At 43.9% G+C, this 22,895-nt stretch overlaps 1 protein-coding gene across 1 annotated transcript in view; it reads left to right on the top strand.

Moving 5' to 3' along the window:
- gfra4a (GDNF family receptor alpha 4a) overlaps window positions 1-22,895 on the top strand; it is a 203,974-nt gene that overhangs the window by 25,386 nt on the left and 155,693 nt on the right. The window contains exon 2 of the mRNA XM_030443082.1: window positions 57-129. Coding sequence (XP_030298942.1) covers window positions 57-129 — 73 coding nt within the window. The remainder of the gene's footprint in view (window positions 1-56; window positions 130-22,895) is intronic.

Here is a 22,895-nt window from a genome sequence, read left to right as displayed (position 1 = left end):
GCATCCTCATTAATCCGTCTGACTCTACTCCCTCTCTTTCTCCGTCGATCTCATAGTTGGAGTTTGCGAGCAGCCCCATCTGGCAAAGGGCTCGTGGAGCGTCGCTAAATGAACAGACATCAAGTCGCAGTGAGTATACAGATATTTGCTCGCAGCGCTGTGTTTGAAACCAGTTCAACGGCAGTTTAATTTTGTGCAAGCTCAATTTCATTTCTAGTATATTGCTGCCTTCAGGAGGAAGCGAGCACAGTTGATTGGCTCCTACTGTACGTCCGACCCGGGTCGAGCCAGGATGTTATGAGAATATTAAAACATGCCTTTATCTCTCAGTTTGATCTGATGCCAATCTCTGCGAAGAGTGGGTACCCAGGATTTGAAAAAGGCCTTTTTTTAGTCCAGAAAAGCAAATGAAGTCTCCGTGATGTCCTCACTACACACCATGAGTCACATTCAATCTCAAGACGTGAACTCATAAGCCTGTTAAGCGCGGCCACCCGCTGAGCTCCTCAATTAATTCTGGCATCTTTTGTGAAATCACATCACTAAGATTAAATGCGATGCAGATGCGCGGTTTAAAAGCGGAGAACACGGCGCTGAGCCGGCCTCCCGTTTCCCCCTCCGCGATAACGCCGCAATTTTCCCCACCTCGCGAAATGAATCCAGCGCAGAGAATTACCCACAGTGTCATTTTCTCTGCATGATCACACAGATTTTTTCCTATCGCGGAGGTTTCTGCAGAAAAAAAAAAAAAATGTATGAGTTTATCTTCGCCATGTAGTGGAACTTCTTCATCAGCAGTGCAAACAAAAAAAAATAAATAAAAAACGAAGCTGATTACAGGGCAGAATTATCTGGATTGCCCGTCTCTCTTAGCATCCAGAGATATCATGGCGCCAAAGAACAGAGAGAGGTACTCGCCTGGCACGCACTTGTTTATAAGATAATATCTCTCACGATAAGTCCCCGTTCGCAGGCTCCGCCCCAAACAATATAAATGTATATGAGGGGAAAAACTAGGGCAAGCCTGAATCAGAATTTCAATAGACCCCATTTTTGTTTAGACTCGCAATTTTTGACAGTAAGCACCGCCACACCCAGAATATCAATCGAGAGCTGTTATTCTCATGTCTCCGAGATGCGTTTTTGAGTGAGACACCACTCGGCTCAGTGGAAGTGGCAGCGGTGAAAATATCTACAATAATCACTACCAGAGGCAGATGTCACAGATTGTTATTTTCTCTCCCCCCCCCCCCCCCCCCCCCCAACTCCCCTCCACATGAATTATTCCTCTGATTCGGAGCGCCGGCAACTCTTCCACCTTTCTCTCCCCCACACTACTATCGGTGCCTCGACACTTCCGAGTCCTCCGCGACCCCTCTATACATTAAACGGCAACATTAACCGCTGCTCTGCTTGCTGATTCACTCGCGCGGTTTTACCGGAATGATGCTCGGAGATGTTTGGCCGCAGAGGCCGAAAATAGAAAGAGGGCGATGATGGATCGTAAAGTATTTCGTTTATTGGGCTTAATGGAGCTCAGTTTATAGGTAGAAGAGTGAACCATTGAATTAGGAGTGTCGGCGGCGTATTATACTCGCCATAAAGCCCCCGGCTCCCTTCAGAGAGCTGCGTGAATGTGGGCCGGAAACTTGGTTAGTCATATGTTGTAAAAGAATAATAAATGAGAAGGCTGTGAAACGAGGGGTTGGCGGAGTGATGACTCCAAATTAGGTTATTCTGATTATTCAAAGAGCGCTCATTGTGTTGGAGTCAGACGTTGTCCTTAAGTGACAGAGTGGCTTTACTTTCAAAAAGAAGGGAGCAGATTTTGTCCTAAAATGTCAAGGAATGATTTTTTTCAAGGCCTCCCTGCTGTGAGAACCTCCGCGTCGAGCGCTCGTTCCTGTGAGGTGGATGAACAAACCGGCCGCCTAAAGTCATCTGAGCTTGAATGACGTGAAAAGGGGGGGAAGCTGATAGGCGCACAAAGACGCGAGAATGTTGAATCGGAAGGCTGCGCAGGTTCGCCTTCAGCCCCTTCCAGCTGATTGACTCCCGGCTCAGCCTCATTAGCGAGTTTCGGAGAGGAAAGTTTTGACGCAGGTTGGGCGGGGAGGGAGTTTCACAGAGCATGAAGGCCAAATACACCGCTTTCCCATGACAATACCAAGGACACCGTGCTGCCGAGCGCGCAGCCATGGCGGAGTCCTTGGCTCATCTGAAACGCCGTCTCACATAATGGGGAGCGAGCTGAAAGCAAATAAACCAACCTGATAATGAGGCTTTCCCTCAATTTCGGCGACGTTTTTTCCAATAAGAGTCATCTGTGCTTTTTAATAGACAAACATCTGCGCCGCTCGGAAACACAGAGTCTAATTTGTTCGGTAATTGTTGGCTGAGCACGGAGAGAGCCGACCGAGGATTTTGTCAATATCTATTAAAGTTTTAAGAGATATGATAAAATGGTTATTTGTTACAGTATCTGCGACTCTCATAATTCACGTGCTGGTTTACAGTAAGAAGGGAGTTACAGTGCTGAGCTTTGTATATTTACACTTTCTGTATAATCAGTAAGTTTCTCAGGTTTTAGCCATGCCAGAGGTTCTAGACATGGAAATGTCGGTCTGTCTGAATATTTCTTCGCTCCAGATGAAACAATTCAAACAACCGAAAAGGTGTTCATGAAATTTGCTACAGACGCTCAAGGATTCTAAAGGATCGCCGCTAAAGAGTCTGCTGATCCCCTGACTATTTTTTTTTTCAAGTGCTACCATGATTGTTTCTCTATTATTATTGAAACAGCTCAACGACTGTTTGCCGTGTCACATGCAGACATTCACGGTCCCCCTCAGGAAGAATTGTAATAACTTTGGTCATCCCCTAAGTGAGCATGCTGACATTAGCATTCAGCTCGAGGCGCCCCTGTGCCCGAGCAGAGACTCACAGGGCCACTTGATTTCCGGAGGCTGCATGCAAGAATGGTACAAATTGGTTTATTTAAAAAAAAACAAGGGGGGAAAAATGAATATTTTTAAACTAGATGAGCCACACACAACTGAAAAGTGTCGCTTAATTTGATGTGAAACAAGTCCTAACTACATGGTTGGATCTAATGATCGAAGCACTGATGGAACAATGGTTTCACGACAGCGTGACGTTCACAAGACTTTCACTTTTTGCCAAATTCAGCTCAGTTTTACTTGTTGCCTTGCAGAGACGATTGCTGACTGAGAGAGGAGAGAACGATTGGAATTGCACGTTATCAGTCTTTTCAGTGGGATTGTCCTCGTGCAGATCCGGGCTAGCATCAATCGGCCCAATCAGTAGTGTAGATTTAGTCGTTTTTGCTGCATTTCTAAGGTACAACCGGAGCTTTTACGTCATCTGCGTCGTGACACCCGCTCGAAGACGATCTCTACCCTCGTCCGTCGTCGTCTTCTTTACATCTCCGAAGATCACATTGTACTTTTTGATTTATTTGACAGCAACAGTTACAAGTTACTCCGCAGATTCAGATCAACAATACAAAATAAAAGCAATGAATGATGTTATCAAGAGCGCTCATTGACGAAGAGGCTGAAGACAGTCCTGTTCACATCGACCCTTTCTCTATGACGGTAGACAAACGGCGACATGCCAGATGTGCCCTCCTCTGTTCAAAAGTGATGATTTATTCCAACATCAGGATGCACACCGCTGTGTCACGCTGCCACACACGAGCAAACAGGGAGCGCCGTCATGACAACTACGCCTGTTTTCCCAAGATCCCGAGGGTCCGGAAGCCACGAGAGAGTGAGCGCGATGGCTTGCAGCTCGAAGTGTTGCGTAGGCAGAGGTTTGTTTACATTGTTAAATAGGCCAGATTTGATTCGGCTACAGTAGACTACAGTAGATGTGACAAATGAATTATTGACGATTTCATTTGAATTATTTATTGGGAAATTTACATTGAAGCTGAAAAGGAAATCCAACACAATCTGTCTTCATTTCTGGCTCAATTTTGTCTTTTTTTTCCCAAGTGGTAAAAAGACTTTCATATGCCTTTTTTGTATGTATTGATTGTTTTGCGATGGTTCATTTACTCTCCTTCACGGTGGCACCTGTAATTCTGGGACTGGACAAAGTGGCTCACAGCAGAACGCAGCAGTAATGCACATCAGCATCTTAAGAAAGGGTCCATGGATCAGGACTGACTTTTTCTGAGAGGAACCTCAGCGACACAGATACGTTTCCATTAACCTTGATGAAAGTGCCTCTAATGGTGACTAAAAGGGTGCTTTCCATCCTGCTCAGTTATTTACACCCAGAGAGGAAGACCACTGATGGAGAGAATCTTGGGTTCTTTCAAGGTCTTGAAGGTTTGTCGCAGGTATTCAGGACAAGACCTTCAAAGACAACAGGATCTCATTGTGAGCGCGGTGATGGATTCATACATGGATTCAAACCTCTGGATTTTTGTAACACAATGCTTCAAAGAGCTTCTCCTTCCAACAGCCACCAAGAAGAGCTCTTCTGTGACCTTCATGCTTCAGGTAAACACAAGCAACTTGTTCTCAGATGAACTGAGATCCATCGTGACGGCCGCTCATGATTTAATCGATTAAGCACTGTCGCATCAGTCTGAATACATCAAACGGATCTCACTGTAGAATAGGGGTGTGCCAGAATATCGATACTACGATATATCGCGATATTTCGTCTTGAGGTACGTTATCGATACACTGGTGCCAAATATCGATATTTAAAAATGAAGAAATTTTTTTTTTTTTTTTTTGTTTTTTTTTGGCCCACCACCACCACCCTTCTTCGGAGGACAGCTTTATCTTTATTCAAACATGGGTATACAACCAAATAAAATTTTTAAAAAAATGGTTTAAGCAGCTCTGAAACCCACACATATAGATATTTAATGATAGTTGTAGTCAGTGTGTGTGTTAAGAAGAGACACTGTGCAATATACTCTTTGTTTACTTGGCTGTCATTCATGTGAAATTGATTGACAATGTTTTGTAATTCCTGTGAAATGGATTCAGTGCAGTCAATAAATTCTGAATTTCTTCAGTGACACAGATATCGTGATGTATCGTGGATGAAGTTTCTTGCAATATATCGATTATCGCAGAATCGCTGTATCGTGATATCATCGTTATCGTGGGCAAAATATCGTGATAGTATCGTATCGCGAGGTACCTGGTGATACCCAGCCCTACTGTAGAACTCCGTCATGTTTCTTTTACTCAAAATACATTTAAGGTTCTCCTCCTTATTTATTACCCGTCTGATTAAGTTATAAAATCCATTTGTAGCAATATGGCTGTTTCTTCGGTAAGGTGAGCTCTCAGGCAGTTTTACTTCCTCTTCAGGGTTGTCCACAAGTTGCTGCAAGTTTTTTACCAACTTCCTCGTTTGCTTTTGTGAAGCCAGAACATCCGCCACTAGACCCCGTGACCCTGCCAGCTCAACGCCAGACAAACTTGTTCCTGCAAGAGAGGTGTACTTGTCTCAAGAGGCAGACGGATTCAGATCGGTGCATCCACAAGACCTTGTGAGTGGTTGGAAAAATACATAGTATATATATATATATGCAGACTGTAGGCTTTGATACCTCATATACAACCAAGATGTTCCAAAATATGGGATGGTGTTTATAAAAGCAGATTGCTTGGGAATAACACTTGAGCATTGTAACCTGCCGTTGGGGAGCAGGACCCTGCAACGCCGGTTTGCTCCAGACCAATTGCAAGAGGGCACTCACAGACTTGATGTCAGCTGAGAAAAGTAATTGACATGTTGAGGCAGTTTCGACCTGGTGATGTGTTTGCTCACTGAGAGGCTCTGCAGCGTTGCATAGACCAGAGCCTGCAAGTTTTAATGAGAGGCAGCTCTGTAAGATGGTGAGTTCCCGTCTTTGAGACTGGGGGATATTTACTGAAACATCAGCAACCAGAGAAAACGGCAGCGTGAACATTTAAGCGCAGTCCAAACTGTGAAGCAGACCCTAATGACCTGGAAGCAGACGGCAGCAGAAGAGTTCCGAAGAAAAAGACATCAAGTTTGGGCCGGCGGACAAAAGGATGTGCCACAACATGACATCAGCGGGCACCGAGGACAAAGCTCCGAGACAGCGAGCGGCTCAGGGGGAGAGCGAGAGAGGGCTCAGGAGAGAGTTTAACTGGCAGCTGTGCACAAGTGCTGCAGAACAAAGACGAGGCTGAGCAGGAAGAGACGGTAAAAAAAGAAGAAGGCATGTGGGGGAAACAGCGAAAACATGCATGTGAAGAAAGACACAGAGGAGGCGAGTGAGGATCAATCTGTTGCAATCACTTGTTTTACTACCTCAGTAAACAGTTTCCAATGAGTTAATAGTCTCAAGGTCATCTTTAATCCAGCACGATGCTCATTTTTTAAATCATGATCCAATTTAGAGTGAAACAGATGACAAACAGGGTGTGCTTTAAAGGGATATTCCGGTGTAAGTTTAATCCATGGTCTAAATCACCGTGAAACTGTGTTAGACTCCCTCTCGAGAGATCAAGTTAGCAGACCGCTAATTTACGGAGTTTTATCAACCTCAGAAACGACCGCACGACAACAATACACTGCAGTAAATGGATCCAAATATAAACCACCACCAAAAGCCACAAATAATGCTCAGAACAGCACCAAACTTCAGCAACAGTACAAATAGGGTCTCAGCACATAGTCCGGGGCATCTAACCTCCGCTAGCTTAGCTGGATTTCTACTGAAAAGCTGACTAAATTTACCACTCTTCTGCAGCAGCTTCCTGTTGACAGCTAGTCTCAACGAGTCGATTACCGAGTGCAGTAGAGTTCCGCGGCTCATGGATGAAAATGTATGATTATGGAAAAGCAATCAAAGTTCATATGTGTCTTACCTGCCAGTTTATAACAGTTATTATCGAGAGCGGACAGGGAAAAGAACGGAATTGAGCATTTCTAACCGCACTCGGTAATCGTCGCGTCGGGACTTCCCCGACCCGGAAGCTGATGGAGGAGAGTTGAAGTCTGTTTTTAGCTTTACAATAGAAATCCAGCTAAGCTAGCGGAGGTTAGATGCCCCGGACTATGTGCTGAGACCCTATTTGTACTGTTGCTGAAGTTTGGTGCTGTTCTGAGCATTATTTGTGGCTTTTTGGTGGCGGTTTATATTTGGATCCATTTACTGCAGTGTATTGTTGTCGTGCGGTCGTTTCTGAGGTTGATGAAACTCCGTAAATTAGCGGTCTGCTAGGTTGATCTCTCGAGAGGGAGTCTAACACAGTTTCACGGTGATTTAGACCGTGGATTAAATTTACACAGGAATATCCCTTTTAACTACGGCAGGTCCTCGGGTTCTCAGTCATCTCTGGCTCCAACAAATCAATGACCACCATAATGTCAAATTTGATAGTCCAATAGGTCACCAATCCATGTTTTTTCCCTGGAATGTGACAAAGAAATGTTTTCGATGTAACCCTCTTCAGTGTTTTCCGGACATTCATGTAAGATGTTTTGAAGTACATGTTGTCTAAAGCATCAAGGACACACAACGAGACGAGCACAGGCAAACATCACATCCGCTGCATCCATTAAAGGCTGTTAGATGCAGCTGTAATGTTTTCAAGGCCGTCGCCGTCACTACTGCGGCAGCAACAGCAGTTTATTCAATTAGTAGTAATTCTGATGCTCTGCTAATTAGTGAGGAAAAATAATTACACCCAGATGACATCCTTCGGGGACTCCTTTCCACTCGGGTTGATCGCAGACGCACAAATTAAAAATGATGGACCCCGCAAGAGCACAATCATTCCCCTAAAACACAGGTCTGCTAGAGCAGTGGTTCCCAACCTGGGGTCCGGGCCCCCCCTAGGGGGGCGCCAGAGATCGCAGGGGGGGCGCACAACTTTGTCTGCTCTGAGGTTGTGAAGTTACCAAAATTATATTTGTGCACATTAAATGTATAAAATCCCAATAACACACCCAACTGGATAATCCAAAGTCTGTATAATCCAAATTGAACGTATTTTTGGTCCACATTTGAATTCATTAAGCTATTTATCACCAACACCCCTATGAGGGAGGCAGGTAGGTAGGTAAACTGTGTGTGTGGGTTTGTGTGTGATACACCTGATGACACAAAAAAGGAAGAAATGTATCTATATACATTGTAAAACAAGGAGAATAAGAGCAAAAACCTACAACTGTTGTTTATTTTTGCAAACAAAAGTTTGTAATTAATCACTTTATTCTTTCAGTGTATGCGGGTTGGGGTTGGGGGGGCCTGGCTTGTCTTCGACACAGGCAAGGGGGGCTTCAAGGAAAAAAGGTTGGGAACCACTGTGCTAGAGCACGTCACCCCGTTCCCCCCCGCCATGTTTCACCTGCTCTGAAACACATTTTCTCACAAAAATGACTGATGGCAGGAAATTAGAACAAATTACAGAACGTTTTGTGAGTTAGGAGGTAACTGATGACCTCGGCTCACAAAACGCTTTCAAAATCAGAATAATTCGTCTTTTCGGGGCGTTTAATGACGAACTTGATGTTTCGCCTTGAAATGCGAGGAAACACTCAGATATAGAGCTTCTTAAGAAATGTGTTATCGCCCGCGCGAGAACGGGGAAGGATGTGATTTTTGGCTGATGCTGACATTTTGTGAAGATAACGCTGATTCACGCAGTTCTGACAGAAAGGTTGACAGTCAAATAAATTAAGCGTTTCGTTTCAAAAATGAGATGCGGACTGTTTGAAAAAAATCTGTTCTCGCTGGTGTGAGATGAGTAATCGTGAGATATCGCCATTAACGACAGGAAGTAGAGTACGTAATCATCTGCATTTAAAAAAAAAATTGAAATAACACTCATCACGCTCATGATCCTTAGGATTCAACACATCCTAGATTGCAGGGGGGGAGCCGGATCCACAGAAAGAAGTCAGCCGCTTTCCTCAAACCGCCACCTCTATTGTTTTTGGTTGTTAAATTGTCTCTTAATTGCCAGACGCAGCCGGCACAATAAAGGCAGAGAGGTGCTGACAGAGGTAGGAGGTAAAGTGGTGGATAGATTGGACACTGCTGGGGCCGAGGCTCACACCGCTGAGAACGAAATAGAGGTCCCTCACAATAATGGTGGCGAGGGGAAAAAATGGTGTTTGTGGAAAAAAGAAGAGGGAATGTTTTCTGTTGTGTCCTGACTTGTTCTGGCGCTGCTGTTTTAATGTCGGTCATAACACCGAGGAAACGGGTCGTTGTTTTCTTTTATTCCGAAGACACAATGTGCATGGAAACATCGACGAAACAAAGACCCCCGATCTTAAAGACAGAGGGACGAGAGAACCTTTATATGTGGTCAACGTAAACAGAATATATTAAATTTCTCCATCCTGTGCCCTCATCAGTCCTTCAGATTCTGACCACTGCAGCAGGTTTGTAGACTCACAGCATGTCATGGAGGTCACATCCGCAGCAATTATTAATTTCAGACATAGTCGAATGTTTTTTGCAGATGGTCTCCTGTTGTTTCGTAGAGAGGCATCAGTATTATACTGAGGCTGGTTTCGTAACCAGTCAGAAGTCCTTGTAGTACATTTAAGCATGAGTTCCCTCTGCAGACGATCACAATTGCTAGAGCAAAAAAAAAAAAAAATAATACATTTAAAGATGGAACTCGGGGGGAAAAAAACTTGCAAAAACAAGATTGTGAAAATAGCAATTAACAGACATGCCGGCTGCTTATTTTCTCTGCAGTGGCTCCGTCCTCTTCGAGTGTCTCTCCCGCTGCAGTGAACAACCGTCTTGTTTTTCTGCTGCTACTGTCAAAATAAGTTCGACTTTATTGTTCAAGGTGCCTTACAGACTGTAGCACTGTTGTTGCTGTGAGCTTTGATTGACAGCCAAGTGTAAACACTGTGCGGTTCAGTTAATGCCGATCTGCTTCTGTTAAAACATGGTGTGGATTACGTTGTCCACGCTTTAATGAACTAGATTGAGACGTAAATGCGGGTCACTTGAAAAGCAGCCGCTTTATGACGGGTCTGTTTGTTCTTCTGCTTTAACAAGGACGTCGAGTTGAGTGACCGTTTCTGTTGGAATCCAGAGCCAACAGGCTGCTGCTGGACATTATTCCCTTTTCACGGCCGTGCCAGTTTTTGTCTCTTAGCATTTCGACACATTTTTCCGACCCCTTTTTATAAAAAGGAAAATCTAAATCGCGGCGCCTTGTGACATTTAACAGCTTTATTGTCGAGACACAAAAAGCAACTGTGTCAACCATGTCAATTAGAAGCGCGGCGGAGAGAAGCCTTTCATTGCCGCCGGAGCCACAGTCTTAAAGGTGGCTCTCTCTGAAAATAAAAGAGCAGAGGCGTGGGTTGTTTGTCTCACTAATGTCACTCATTTTACTTTTAAAGCAGGTGCATTTTGTAAAATGTGCTCTTGAACTAAACCTGTCTTGCATTAATGGAAGCTGTGCTGTTGGAGGTGGAGGGCTGCAGCCCTCCAGGGATCCTTGATAAAAAGCCATTAGTCTCCTGTGGGCAATACCTGGCACTTTACAGTATGTAATGGACTTAACATGCCGGTCGTGTAGCTCTGTGTTCTGTATTTTATCCATCGTACTGGGATTAATCCCTAAAGGCTGATAGATGCTAAATGAATATTTATGACCCCAAACAGTGAGGGTGAGTATTGTGGACACACTCGCAAACCACAACCTCCCATTTCGCCACAGGTGCGTTTGAGGGTGTGTGTGTGTGTGGTTGAAAAAATGGCCGACATAATCAGATCCTCCTAACGTTCGTTCACCCAAAGCACTTTACTGTAACATGAGTTTATAGATTTTTCCAGTGGTTAAATGGTCCCTAACTCTGGCAGCGTGACACCGCACTCATGCTACGGGCAACGCTGCTGAGTCGGCCTGTGCTGAGCAACTGTATACGCTGTGAGAGGACGCAGTTCTCAACGGGCACATCGTGTCATTTTTTTCGGTTGCTTTTTATACTGTTACGCTGCTATAATTGGCATCTAAACTGAAAACTTGTCAGCAACTGAAAATTGGGACGCATCAGTCCAAAATGAGAAAATCTTGTTAGTTATGTCAATTTTGGTGACTCTTTAATCTTTCTTCTAGTCAACAATCCTGATTTTCTTCACAATCGAGCAGAAGGAAACTATCATTTTGCATCATTTGTTGAAATTACCATCTGTGATTGATTATTGGAAATAGTAGCTGATTGAAAGCAAATTAACTAATTGATTTATTGTGGTCAAAATCCACCTTTGACCTCTCACTCTAACTGACCTATGTTTAAAAACTCAAATTCAACAGGAGACGGTGATGTCCGAAGACATCGCAATCTTGGATGTTGGTTGTCGAAAAGCTGACACTAAATTAGCTTTACTGCCTCTAAAATGGAAAAGCTGAACTGAATTGCTGAATAGTACGAAGAGTCAATGGTGAGATGAGGTTAAAGGATTCAAAATATACTAAAAGAAGTCTAGAAGCTGCTGACGGCGTCTGAAGAGTTGTAACAGCTGGAACGAGTCAGTTAATATGAACACGACTGAATGGGGAACATAAAAAAAACTTTAATGGAGCTTTTGGCTTAAACGATGAATGAGCAGATAAAAGTTGTATATCGTTACGTGGTCGACAAAAGTGGGAAAGGGACAAGCATGAAAAATACACAACAGGCTGGAAGCTAAACTGCATCACTGGTGTTAATTTGCAATTAATTGAATTAATAGTCGCTGGAGGACGATCGCTAATAATGTTGGTGACGTCTGCGTCTTTCCTCCGGTGCCACTGTCAGGTCACAATTTCTGACTCTGAAAAATAAAGAACCGACACAAAAGAAGCAACCTTCGCTTTGCATCCATTACTGAAAGTCATTTGACTAATTGAGGAAATAACTGATCATTTCAGCTCTCGTGTGACAAAATTCCCCCTCAACTAGTGACTCTAAAACTAGAATCCCTACACTGCAGCTCAGCGATCCAGGTACCATTCTTCTTCTTCTTCCCGTCATGGTTTGTGAATGTGGGAGACATAATTGGATACTTAAATCTGAGTAGCATTCAGACATGTCTCCGTCTTGAAAGTGTCATCGCAAAAATGTAAAACCACTCACGGGTAAAAAAAAAAAAAAGAGAAATACATTTTGTAACCTAAAATGTTTATATTGCACAATAAAATGCATTTCTATCTACCATATCTATCATTTCTGTTTAGTTTTAACCATCCATGTAGAGGCAATCAATAGATATACTGTAGCCTTCCAGCTCAGCAGTGTCAAACTGAATGCATGTTCAGGCGAAGTGTGATTTATTCCCCCCGTCTCTTCTCTGTATGTTCAGGCATAGGTGAACGCGCGGGTGTCCTCATTAGTAAAATATACTCCCTCACCCTTACCACCCCACCCCAGCTCACCTGAACCCCCCCCCCTTCCTCCCTCCCAGCCTCCACAGACACCCTTGAGAAGATGAGCCGGTCAGCTTCCTGTTTCATTTGCCTCCGGTCATGCAAGGCTGCGCCAGTGTCTCTGGCCGCCTCCGTGCACTAAATCAAAGACGGGAGCCGAGCGCCCAGCCGTGGCGGTGACTCCTTTTTATGATATTCTATAGGATCTCAGTCGTCGAGAGGAATGAAATGTATGGCCGCTAAGACTTACAGATCCTCGCAGGGGTCACAGGCGCCCGCTTCGCCCCGTGAATCACGTTTCACGACGGCGAGTCGCTTCTTTCCGTCTCACTGAATTGTATCACTGAAAACCTCATTAAGCAGCGACATTAGGAAGCTTAGTGTTTATTCTGCTCAACCTCCTCTAGGTTTGTTATCAAGCTGTGGCAGTTTCCATTTGCAGGTGTTAGATACCGATGCTGCTTCCCTCCCCTCTTCTTTCTCTCTTCCCTCATTGCAAACATGACAGAGAGTGTCACCAGCCGCTGATTTGCAATTTCGTGCAAGCCCAGCAAACGGCTGATGTTATAAAAGAGAGCGAGTTAGCCCGACGGTTTGAACTGCACTGCAGCAAAAATCATTTTAAGAAGTGCCCTAAACCACGAAACAGACAGTCATGTGGGAGAGCTTCGGCTCCGGCATGAAAGCCAATCCCGATTCTTATAAACATCAGAAAGACTTGAATGCAAATCCGAGGTGCTGTCAGGTTACTCTGTGGTCATGTGTATCTCAATGGGCAGAGTGTGACGCGAACACTTTCCACGGGTAGAAAAGAGGAAATTCTCTCCGCAGCCCAGCAGGCAGCGGGAGAACGATACAAACTGTGTGTTGACACTGCAAATAATACAATAAACAAGTCGGTGAGAGACAATTCATGTACGGAGACGAACAGAGGAGGATGTTCAGGCGAGAGACGCTCGACATGGTTGTTATCGCCAGAGAAGTCTGCAGCGGTGGAACTTTTTCACAGATGACAGCCAATCAAACTTCCCCTCACCCCGATTACCTTTCAACAGGTAACAGTCGCTCCATCGGATGAGTGCTACATGCACGATTCCAACCTTTCACAATTAACATTTTTAATGAGTTATAATTACAGCAACCCCATTAACTTTCTTGCTTTCTTTTACAATGCGAGATGGAACGCTGTGGTGACATTTTCATTTCAGTTTCTCGAGTAAAATTGTTGGTATCTGGTGTATTAAGGTGGTTGGTATCTATGAGTAAGTACAAGTTTTATTCGATGAGGCTTGACTGATCTAAAGAGGACTGTTGTAACCGCTAACTGCTGCTAACTGTAGCTGCTATGACTCAGTAGTGGGGGATGTTGGTGCAGGAGCTTTGGAACTGGATGGCAGGAGTTAGCTGGTTAGCACGTTAGCTTCCACTGATACCTCCTTAACGTAATACATCAACCTAATAACGTCAAAATTATTGTTTCCTTACATTCTGTTGATCATTTTAGTCCACTGCAACTAAAAATCGTACATATTGCACCTTTAAAAGTCGACCTAGTGAGAAAGCTGATCTTTCATTCCAAACTACGGAAGCCCTGAGGGGCAATGGAGACATTTTGTTTTTTTCTGGTGCTCCAGTTTCTAAATTCTAATGTTTCTTTTTTCTTTTTTCTACTCTTTAATGTTTTCACTCTGTTTCACACATGAAACAAAATGTAGAACTCAGAAAATGGAGCACCAGAATGAAAAAAAAAAGCAAATGTCTCCCTTGGCCCTCAGGGCTTCCATACCCAACTCACCAAATACGGCAGCTTTGGGATCGTAGGTCGGATCAGTCGCCATCCATGAGCGTCAGTATTTGTCGAGTTGGGAATGAGACTCAAAAATCAACTTTCTGACAATGTCAACTGATCAGAAAACTAAACGATTCTTACTTCATAATGTCTGATGAAAAACAAACAACCACACCTCCACATCAGGCCCCACCAATGAGACGGGAACGTAGTATGTTTCCTCCGACTGTTGGTCACTGAGCCTCTGCACAGCTGAGGATTAACCGGACAAATTGAAGGTAAGCCAACGGAGCCTGTTGTCAGATCAGAACAATTATACTTGGAAAGTCAATACTTGTGTTTACTTTTTACTCACTTCATACCGCGGCTCCTGTCGGCCATGAAGGCCCATTACCGGCCAGCATTTTGTGGTGATTTGCAGATGAAGAGAAAGAACTCTACGCGCTCGTCTCGGCAGCAATTCACCGACTGTATTTCATCGCGCAGGAACTACAGCCATCACCATGAAATATGCCATTACTGCGCTGTGACAGCTCTACACTCAGTTGCCAATTTATGAGGTACACTAATACAAAAATAATGCAGTCCAATAGCAGTCCTGCAATAAACCCCACTGTCATGAACGTAATATTGTTCACTTATTGCTGCTTTTTCTTTTTTTAAGGGATAGACGTTGTGGTTCATGCTGGTGTTGAAAAGTATTGTGTTATACTTCTATATCTTACAGTACAATATCAATATATATATATAAAAAAAGCTATTTCGTCTGGGTTATTTATTTTGAGTTTGTTAATAATATAAGTATATTCTTTTTTTTATTGTATTTACACATTGATACACTTTTTGTATCCACTTGTATGCTTGTATTTATCTTTCATTCTTTATCTTCTGTTTTTCTAACTACTCATTTAATCACGCCTGGTGCGCACCAGTCTCTAAATCCATATTAGTATTTCATAATATCCCATGTTGGTTTTTCAATCACTCGTAAAGCACTTTTTGAATTGCTTTTTGATTTGTTTGAACGGCGCCATACAAATAAAGGTTGATTTATTGAACGCTGGTCGACTGGAAACAAACTGCAGCTTGTAAAGCGATCATCAAATTTAATCAACACCTCTGTAGAAAAGTTCCAACAACAGACACAGCTGTAATGAGGTGGGAATTTTCTCGTCTGAACATATGTAACATAAATATTCATTAAAAAGTGTTTGTGTTAGCGTTTGTCATGTTGCGCCGCTTCTTGTAAATGACTCTGCTGTCACACCAGTAATTGTCGTCTAAGTAAAGCTTCTTGCTCGAAAAGCGTAATGGTTTATCCCATTATAAAGTGCGGAAAATACCTGGACGAGGAACAAAGGAGAAAGAGACAATGGGACGAGCAGATAAGGAAAAAAAATGGCTGGAGATGAACTCCAATCTGCAGATGATGAAATGATATGCGCTGTGCTTGTGAGAGCATAAAACAGGATGCAGACAGCTTTATAGAAAAAAAAAGAGCGTCGCAGAGACCAAAGATGGCAGAACTGATTAGAAAGTCCAAGAAGAGGAGAGAAGTTGGGAAACTTGGACGGGGAAATTTGAGGAAAAAAGGGCCTCCGAGCTATGAGACGTAATGCAATATTGTCTCTGGATGTGCATGTAATCAACCCGGGGTAAATAATACCCCCCTGTAGAGTTCAAACAGTCAGCGGGATGACAGGAAATAGATAATGAACATAATTTCTCCATTATGCAGATTGGATGATTTTACACTGACTTACTCTCACTTCTTTGACATTTCATAAAAATCAATAAATCGGTATGTTTTCAGCCGTGGTCCTCTGATCTAAGACGTCAAAAAGAAAAAAGAAGGTTTTACACATCCTACACCTGAGGAAGCCTAATGTGCGTTTGATCTGCTGTGGAAATTATATTCACTGCACTACGGTAAAGAAAAAAAAAAAAAAAAAAAAACACATTCCCCGCGTGTGGTATCTCGATCATATTCCCCCGTTGACCTTGATCCTGTTCTGTAAGGCTCGTGATCCACCTCTGGGCTATGACTCACCTGTTGAGAAATCACTGTGATGTGGAAACAGTCTGCTAATGCCCCCTGGAACCTCTCACATCTGCATGGAAGGCAGTGATTAGGAATTTAAGATCAAGGGGCGAGATTGTGAGCAGAAAGGAGGGAAGGTTGGAGAAAGAGAGGAGCGTGAAATCTGCTCTCGTTTGAACTGCAAATTAGACGATGGAAGAGATGCTACGTCGCCAGGATGTCTGAGAATCTGGCGTTCTTGTTGACGCGCCACTGAAGCGCCTGCACGTCCTGCATCTGAGGCGTTTAGTTTACAGGAACGACTTTGAGTGATTTCGCAGTTTGGAGTGTTTCTCAAGGACGCTTTCGGTTGCCTTCAAGGAGGAGGGGGGGGGGATCTAACCTGTGATCTTTTAATAACTGAGATGTCTTTATGAGCGCGAGGCTACCCTGCCACCTTTCACTTCTTGTGCTGTTCACGGATCACGAGTCCGTAATCCATTTAGGTGTGGGAGGCACAGGCTTCATTACAAATGAAATGGTCCGTGCACATCGAGGAGGAGGAGGAGATGGTGGTGGGGAGTGTCGCATTAGCAGAGTGGACCTGATATTATACGCTGTCACTTCGCCGCCTTGAGATGTACTCTGACATTGACAGAAAAAAGCCCTCGTCTTCATGGTTCTCTGAGTGGTCCAACTCCATTATAAGCAGCAATGACACTTGAACCGCAAAACGCCAAAAAGTGTGTGAGGGTGATTCTCTCTGAACAGTCTGACTATGACTGAATGCTGTTAAATTGCCATTCGCTTGATGCTTTCATGCAAAAAAAGCTTCGCTAAAGCCCCGGCAGTAGAGAGAATCCCTCACCCGGGCAAGTCCACGTTCACTTCAGGCGCGTTTGGATGATTTATTCAATATGGGGTTATTTCCTCCTTGCTCTGTTTGCACCAGTCGGATAGGTGAGAGGAAAACCAGTCAAACTGTGCAGGTCAAAGGCTCTGACAATGTAATACAAACCAGCAGCAGGAAGCGATGCCAAAGTGCACTCAGCTTTACGGGTATTAGAAGACACATGTTGATATCTTATAGTGAGAATATCCTCGAAAGAACAAAATGAAGTGAGGGCAGAGCTCAGATTCAGTTCCTTTACGTCCTCTTAGCGCTTTTAACTCGTGACTTCCTTCTGGATTCCTCTTAGGCTTCCCTGAATTATAGAATGAAAGACATTTCCAAAAACATTTCCAGTGCACAACAGTATCTCATATATTCTGTACCGGCTTGTTACAGCACTTAATCGAAGCTACAGTATATAAAGCTGACAGTGCGCCAAGTATTCACACCCGAGACTCTGTGTTTTTATGGCAGCGGTTTTATATCATATTGAAATATCTTAGATGCCTTCTGCATTACTATGTTATGCACATTCTGCTGGATTCAGCCTGACACTTTTGTATCCCTGGAAACCAAGGGACTTCCACTGGAATTTGAGATAAAATCTGGCAGATTTTAGCGATTTATACGCAGAGATGGTGAATTATTTCCCTCGGGAGGCGTCTCGCCTGGCTTCAAGCTACGCGCTTGTGGCCGAATCACTTCCGTTCAGGCCAATCAGCATCTAGTGAGAAGCTACAGGCAGAGTTTAGATGTGATGACCAGCACAAGAAGAGATGGTTGGTGGGTTGGGGCAGTCGCCCCCCCTCGTGGCCCAATTGTTGAAAGACGCGCGCTAATGTGCCTTCCTCTGAGCCAAAATGTGTGCTAAAATGCCTTCTTGGGAGCCAAAAAGCGTGCCAAAGTGCCCTCTTGGTTGGCAAAACACACTAAACTGCCCCCTTGGCTGGTTAAAACATGATAAACTGCCCTCTTGGGAGCCAAAACACACGCTAAAGTGCCCTCTTGGGAGCCGAAACGTGTGCCCTCTTGGTTGGCAAAACACACTAAACTGCCCCCATGGCTGGTTAAAACATGATAAACTGCCCTCTTGGGAGCCAAAACACGTGCTAAAGTGCCCTCTTGGGAGCCAAAACATGCGCTAAAGTGCCCTCTAGGGAGCCAAAACGCGTGCTAAAGTGCCCTTCTTTTCGCCCTTGCCCTTCAAAAAGTCTGTGCACGTCACTGTTAGCGGGGATGCTAACAGCGTATGGAAGAGTTTGATTCACCAGCTGGCTACACTGGTGGTAGCCCTCTCCCACTGTTGATCTGACTGGTTGAGGTGAGTCCGTGGTAGACAGAGACAGATCGGTCCAATCACCGGCAAAGTACATTTTGAAAGTGCAAATCCGTTTACGAACATTTTTCCAACAAGTCCCTCTCCACTCAACCGCAACCTCAGTCCTTTCAACAGCATCCTCTCCTTCAAGCAACATGTCGCTCATAACACAAACTTCCTTCTTTCCTCTAAGAAATGTAGCTTGTCTCTGCCAATCACTCTCCTTCTCTTGCTGCTGAAACTCTCACCCCTGCCTTTATCACATCGAGAAGTCCTATATAAACTCTGATACATCCAGAAATCAGCTGCTCGTCCATAACCAGGCCGATTCCGACCTCACGGAACCGCTCCGAAATCGCTCTCCTTCGCCTCTTGTCTGCAAAACTCAAGACCAGAACCTGAGACGACAGGACCATATTGATCGCTTCCCCCTCCCTCTGGAACTCGCTCCCCAAACACGTCCAAGGCTGCACTGATCACACATTAACCCTACATGTCGTTAACGTGCTTCCACCACCTCCTTACCTTCTCTACGGGCCACACTACTTCCTGCAACAGCACTAAAACGTAAAACATAAACCGTGACGTGCAGAAATGAATACAAACATTTATACTGGCCCTCAGAGCAACGTCTTAATATTTATTCCTGCTGACTTCCACTTTAAGCTGCACCGGCTGCTCCTCGGTGTGCAAATCGCAGCCTTCATGCCTTAATGCCATTGACCTACGCGGCAGCGCCACCTTAATGGAAATAAACACGTTTTAATTTCACACCGCGATTTGTGACAAATTATCATAAGTTTCACTCTTGCGAGCACGTCTCTGGACGCGATTCAGTCTGATTACGGTCCAAAGTTCATTATGAAAAAAAACCAAACAAATAGGTGAGATCAGTGTGGCAACGCTGATAACAAGGTTCTTTTCCTCATCTTGGTAATGAATGGAATAATCAGCTCAGTGAGGCTGCTGTCGAATGAACGTCAGCACTAAACCATTTCTCATCCACCCTTCTTCTCCCCCGACGGGCTCATTAGTGTGCCGCTGAAAGCTGCACACCACACTGCTATACAACATATTCATTATTTAGTTTCTCTTTTTCCCTCCATTCTTCCTATTTTCCCCCCTCCTTTCTGGGTTTGGACTGTATTCTCCTGCACACTTCACACTCCAGCACTCCAATCAAACCAAACTATAACTTACTCCATTTAAAGTGTCTCTCTCACACTGGCTGGTTGTTTTTTTAAATTAAATTTTTTCGCTTCAAGTGGACAATGACATATGTAATGTTTGATTAACTGGGTGAGTTCCAGATATCCTGCTGTTTGACATTCTTGGAAATATTTTTCAAGCAATTAGCATTAGCTCTGTAGCCTTTCAGTAAGTTTTACAGATCTCGGTTCCACTTGTGATCGCACTTTATAGCTAACCAACCCGAGGAAGCGTCTCGTCAGTCCACTGGCTGGCGCTAGAATGAAATAATCTTCACCTTTTAGTGTGAAATGAAGTCACTTCTTGACACTTTCTGTGACACATTTGTATCACAGACATCAGGAGGGCTTCAGAACAGAACATATGCTGTGGATGCATCTGTGGTGCATCAGATGGCATAGTTTGTTTTCCTCGTATAGGCAGACTGACGAGCAGCAGAGCATCTGTTTAACACCGGCGTTTGGTGACACAACCGGTATTTTGATAGCAAGGTGTCGGTCAGTATCCAGCTGATTTTCTGGTGCCAGATATTTTGGTTTTTTAGCGAGGTGTCGGGACATTTTGCAGCCGATTTTATGGAGAGAAAAGATGCATTATTTAGTGAGTTGCTGGGACAATTTGCTGACGGTTTTCTGGCAAATAAACAGATTTTGTCACGTTTGCAACTGACAAAATTAGGGTACTTTAACCTAAACCATGATGTTTTCCTAAACCTAACTGAGTGGTTTTTGTGCCTAAACATATTCAAAACCTTAAACTAGAGATTCAGCTATCATGGCTTCTTTTTTTTGTGCCATTTCTAAACTGCGATGGAAGAAAGGAAAAGGAAAGGAAGCAATCAGTTTTCATTTGAAGGTGTTTATGTCCAAATTGGGTGAACATTTTGGACATTTTAACTCCATTTAATCCAAACTCATGACCGTAAAGTCGTCTTATTTCTAAAATGTTGCAAATCTATTGCAGCCAAAAAAAAACAAAACCGCCTGAAGTGTCCGACCTCAGCAGACACCTGGTATCTCCGTTGCTGATGCCTTGCCAGACATGAACTGCAGCCATCTCCACTTCTTTCATGTTGGAGGGTGTTTTACCTTCACTCTGGACTTCAGAAGGCGAAGTTGGATTGTGTCCAGGTAGCTGACTTTGCTTGGAAGCAGACCTCCTCGCCTGAGGGACGACGAGAAGGGCATCTGAGTGAGTATTTGTAGTTCTTTCAGTGACATTGTTGGATGAGATTCAGGAGACCATGAACAATAAGTTCTTTTCTGGTTCTTTGATGCGCTGCTGCACCTGTTGCACCATGACCCGATGTTCCTCGTATTTATATATTCCAGCTTCTGCGAAAAAACAGGTTTTGAATCATTGTTTTGTCCAAATTTTGAGGAATATGTAGAGAGAATGCTGACGGGTCTGAAACTGTCCACCAAGCACATGTAAACACACCTTAATATCCAACGCGTGGCCGACAATACCATATTTATCCTGACATCTGCCTTACCAGATAACTCTGCATCATGTCGTAGCGTTCATGTCCAGTGAAAGTGTTAAGTCTTTAATCCAAGAAGGTTTCTACCCTCTGGAAAATACATCATCTTGAAGCTAAAAACAGGCTCCATGAAAAGTTTCCCTCTCAAATATATGTGGTTCTCACAGCAGAGCCTCAAGCATGTGATGATCTTATAGAATACGATGCTTCGCTGTGGATTAAACTAGCCAACAGTTTATAAAGTAGTTAAAATGAGCTCAACCTTAAACACCTACAGCAGAAAACAGAAAACGGAACAATGTGCTGCACAAAGGGTCATTTTGATTCTAGGGGTATGAGAAGTTGTACTCAAGTCAAGGATCTGAACACTGACTGTGCGGTTACTGTTCTCATAAGAACGCTGCAGTTTCACTTCACATTCACTTTTCGAAAGAGGATGTTTTGTCCACAAATCAATGATTAAAATACATCTCCAGGCAAATTTTCATTGTGAAAATAAATTTTCCAAAGGCTTTGGAGGCCCTTAAAACATAATGAACGTGTGAAACATTATGAATGTTTGAGATTATTTTTGTGAGCCCTTTTTTTTCTGGTCTGGTTCTGCTTGAGAACGCAGTCAGCCGCAGTAATCCCTGAAACGCATTGGAAAGAACTTACAGACACATAATTGTGGCTCTCCTGATATTCACAAAATGTAGCATTCCTACTGGAGGAGAGCTCAAAAGGTTTTGTTTTGTAGGAGTTATTGGTATAAAGCTGGTTATTGCTAGAAAATGAAATCACGTGAGAGTCAGAAAATCGAGGACGAACGGTCGAGGCAGGAGAGCCCGGGTCAGAACAACAGGAGCGAGACCGTAGTTAGAAACCTGTTCCCCCCCAGCAGGGAGCGCAGACATACGGGAGGAAAAGTTAATGAGTAATTCAACAACTAGCGCAGACATGCCCTTAACCCCACACTGCTCCGATGCAGCTGCTCGGCGCTCACCAGTACGGCGCTGTGGCTGTACTGGGGAGCTCCCAGCTGTGAGTGTAATTGTGTGCGTGAGAGGGAGCTGCTGGAACGCAGCGTGCATGCTCAATCAACTTTTCCCGGATAAATAATACGGAGAGAGATCAGCGCCAGCACAGATTGTATTTGTATTGCATACATTTGAATTCGTCAGCCTCACATTTAGCTGGCTTTTGTTGAATATTGAATTCTGGAATTGAATTTGAAGGGAAATTACAAGCAGTGGCTTAATGTTGCTCACATTGAAATTCAGCTTAACACGCCCGTGTCAACGCTGCCATGGTCTGTTTTCGACTGTTCATAGAAACAGCCATCAGCACAGGACGCGTAGAATAAATATCGATTCAACAAGAAGTGTATTTATGACTTTGTGGCCTGAGAGGTTTATGCGAGATCATGCGAGTGGTGCTGAGCAGTCTGGTTAAACGCTGAAGCATGTTTTGACAGTAGAAGTGAAGTCGACCAGCAGCTAAACCACATCAGCAGAACTGTATTGAACGGACTAAGGATGTATTTTTTGGTGATTCTTTATAGAAACCCAGATCTCAGTGCTCTGTAAGAGGCAGAGTAGGCCGGTTTGGAACTGTTTTGAATCCCCGGTGGTAAGAGGAAAAACACGCCTCTTCCTGTTTTGGTTGTGCAGCGGCAGACGTAATTCATTTGTGCCGTAATTTCACCTTCATTTTTTTTTTTCCGGGAGAGAGTGTAAGCCCAAAAAGCTGAGAGTTACAGGGATCCAATCTCGCAGATGGCGTGAAA

This window comes from Sparus aurata, chromosome 16 (assembly GCF_900880675.1).
Source record: "Sparus aurata chromosome 16, fSpaAur1.1, whole genome shotgun sequence".
NCBI lineage: Eukaryota > Metazoa > Chordata > Actinopteri > Spariformes > Sparidae > Sparus > Sparus aurata.
This window is presented reverse-complemented; position numbering and strand designations above follow the sequence as displayed.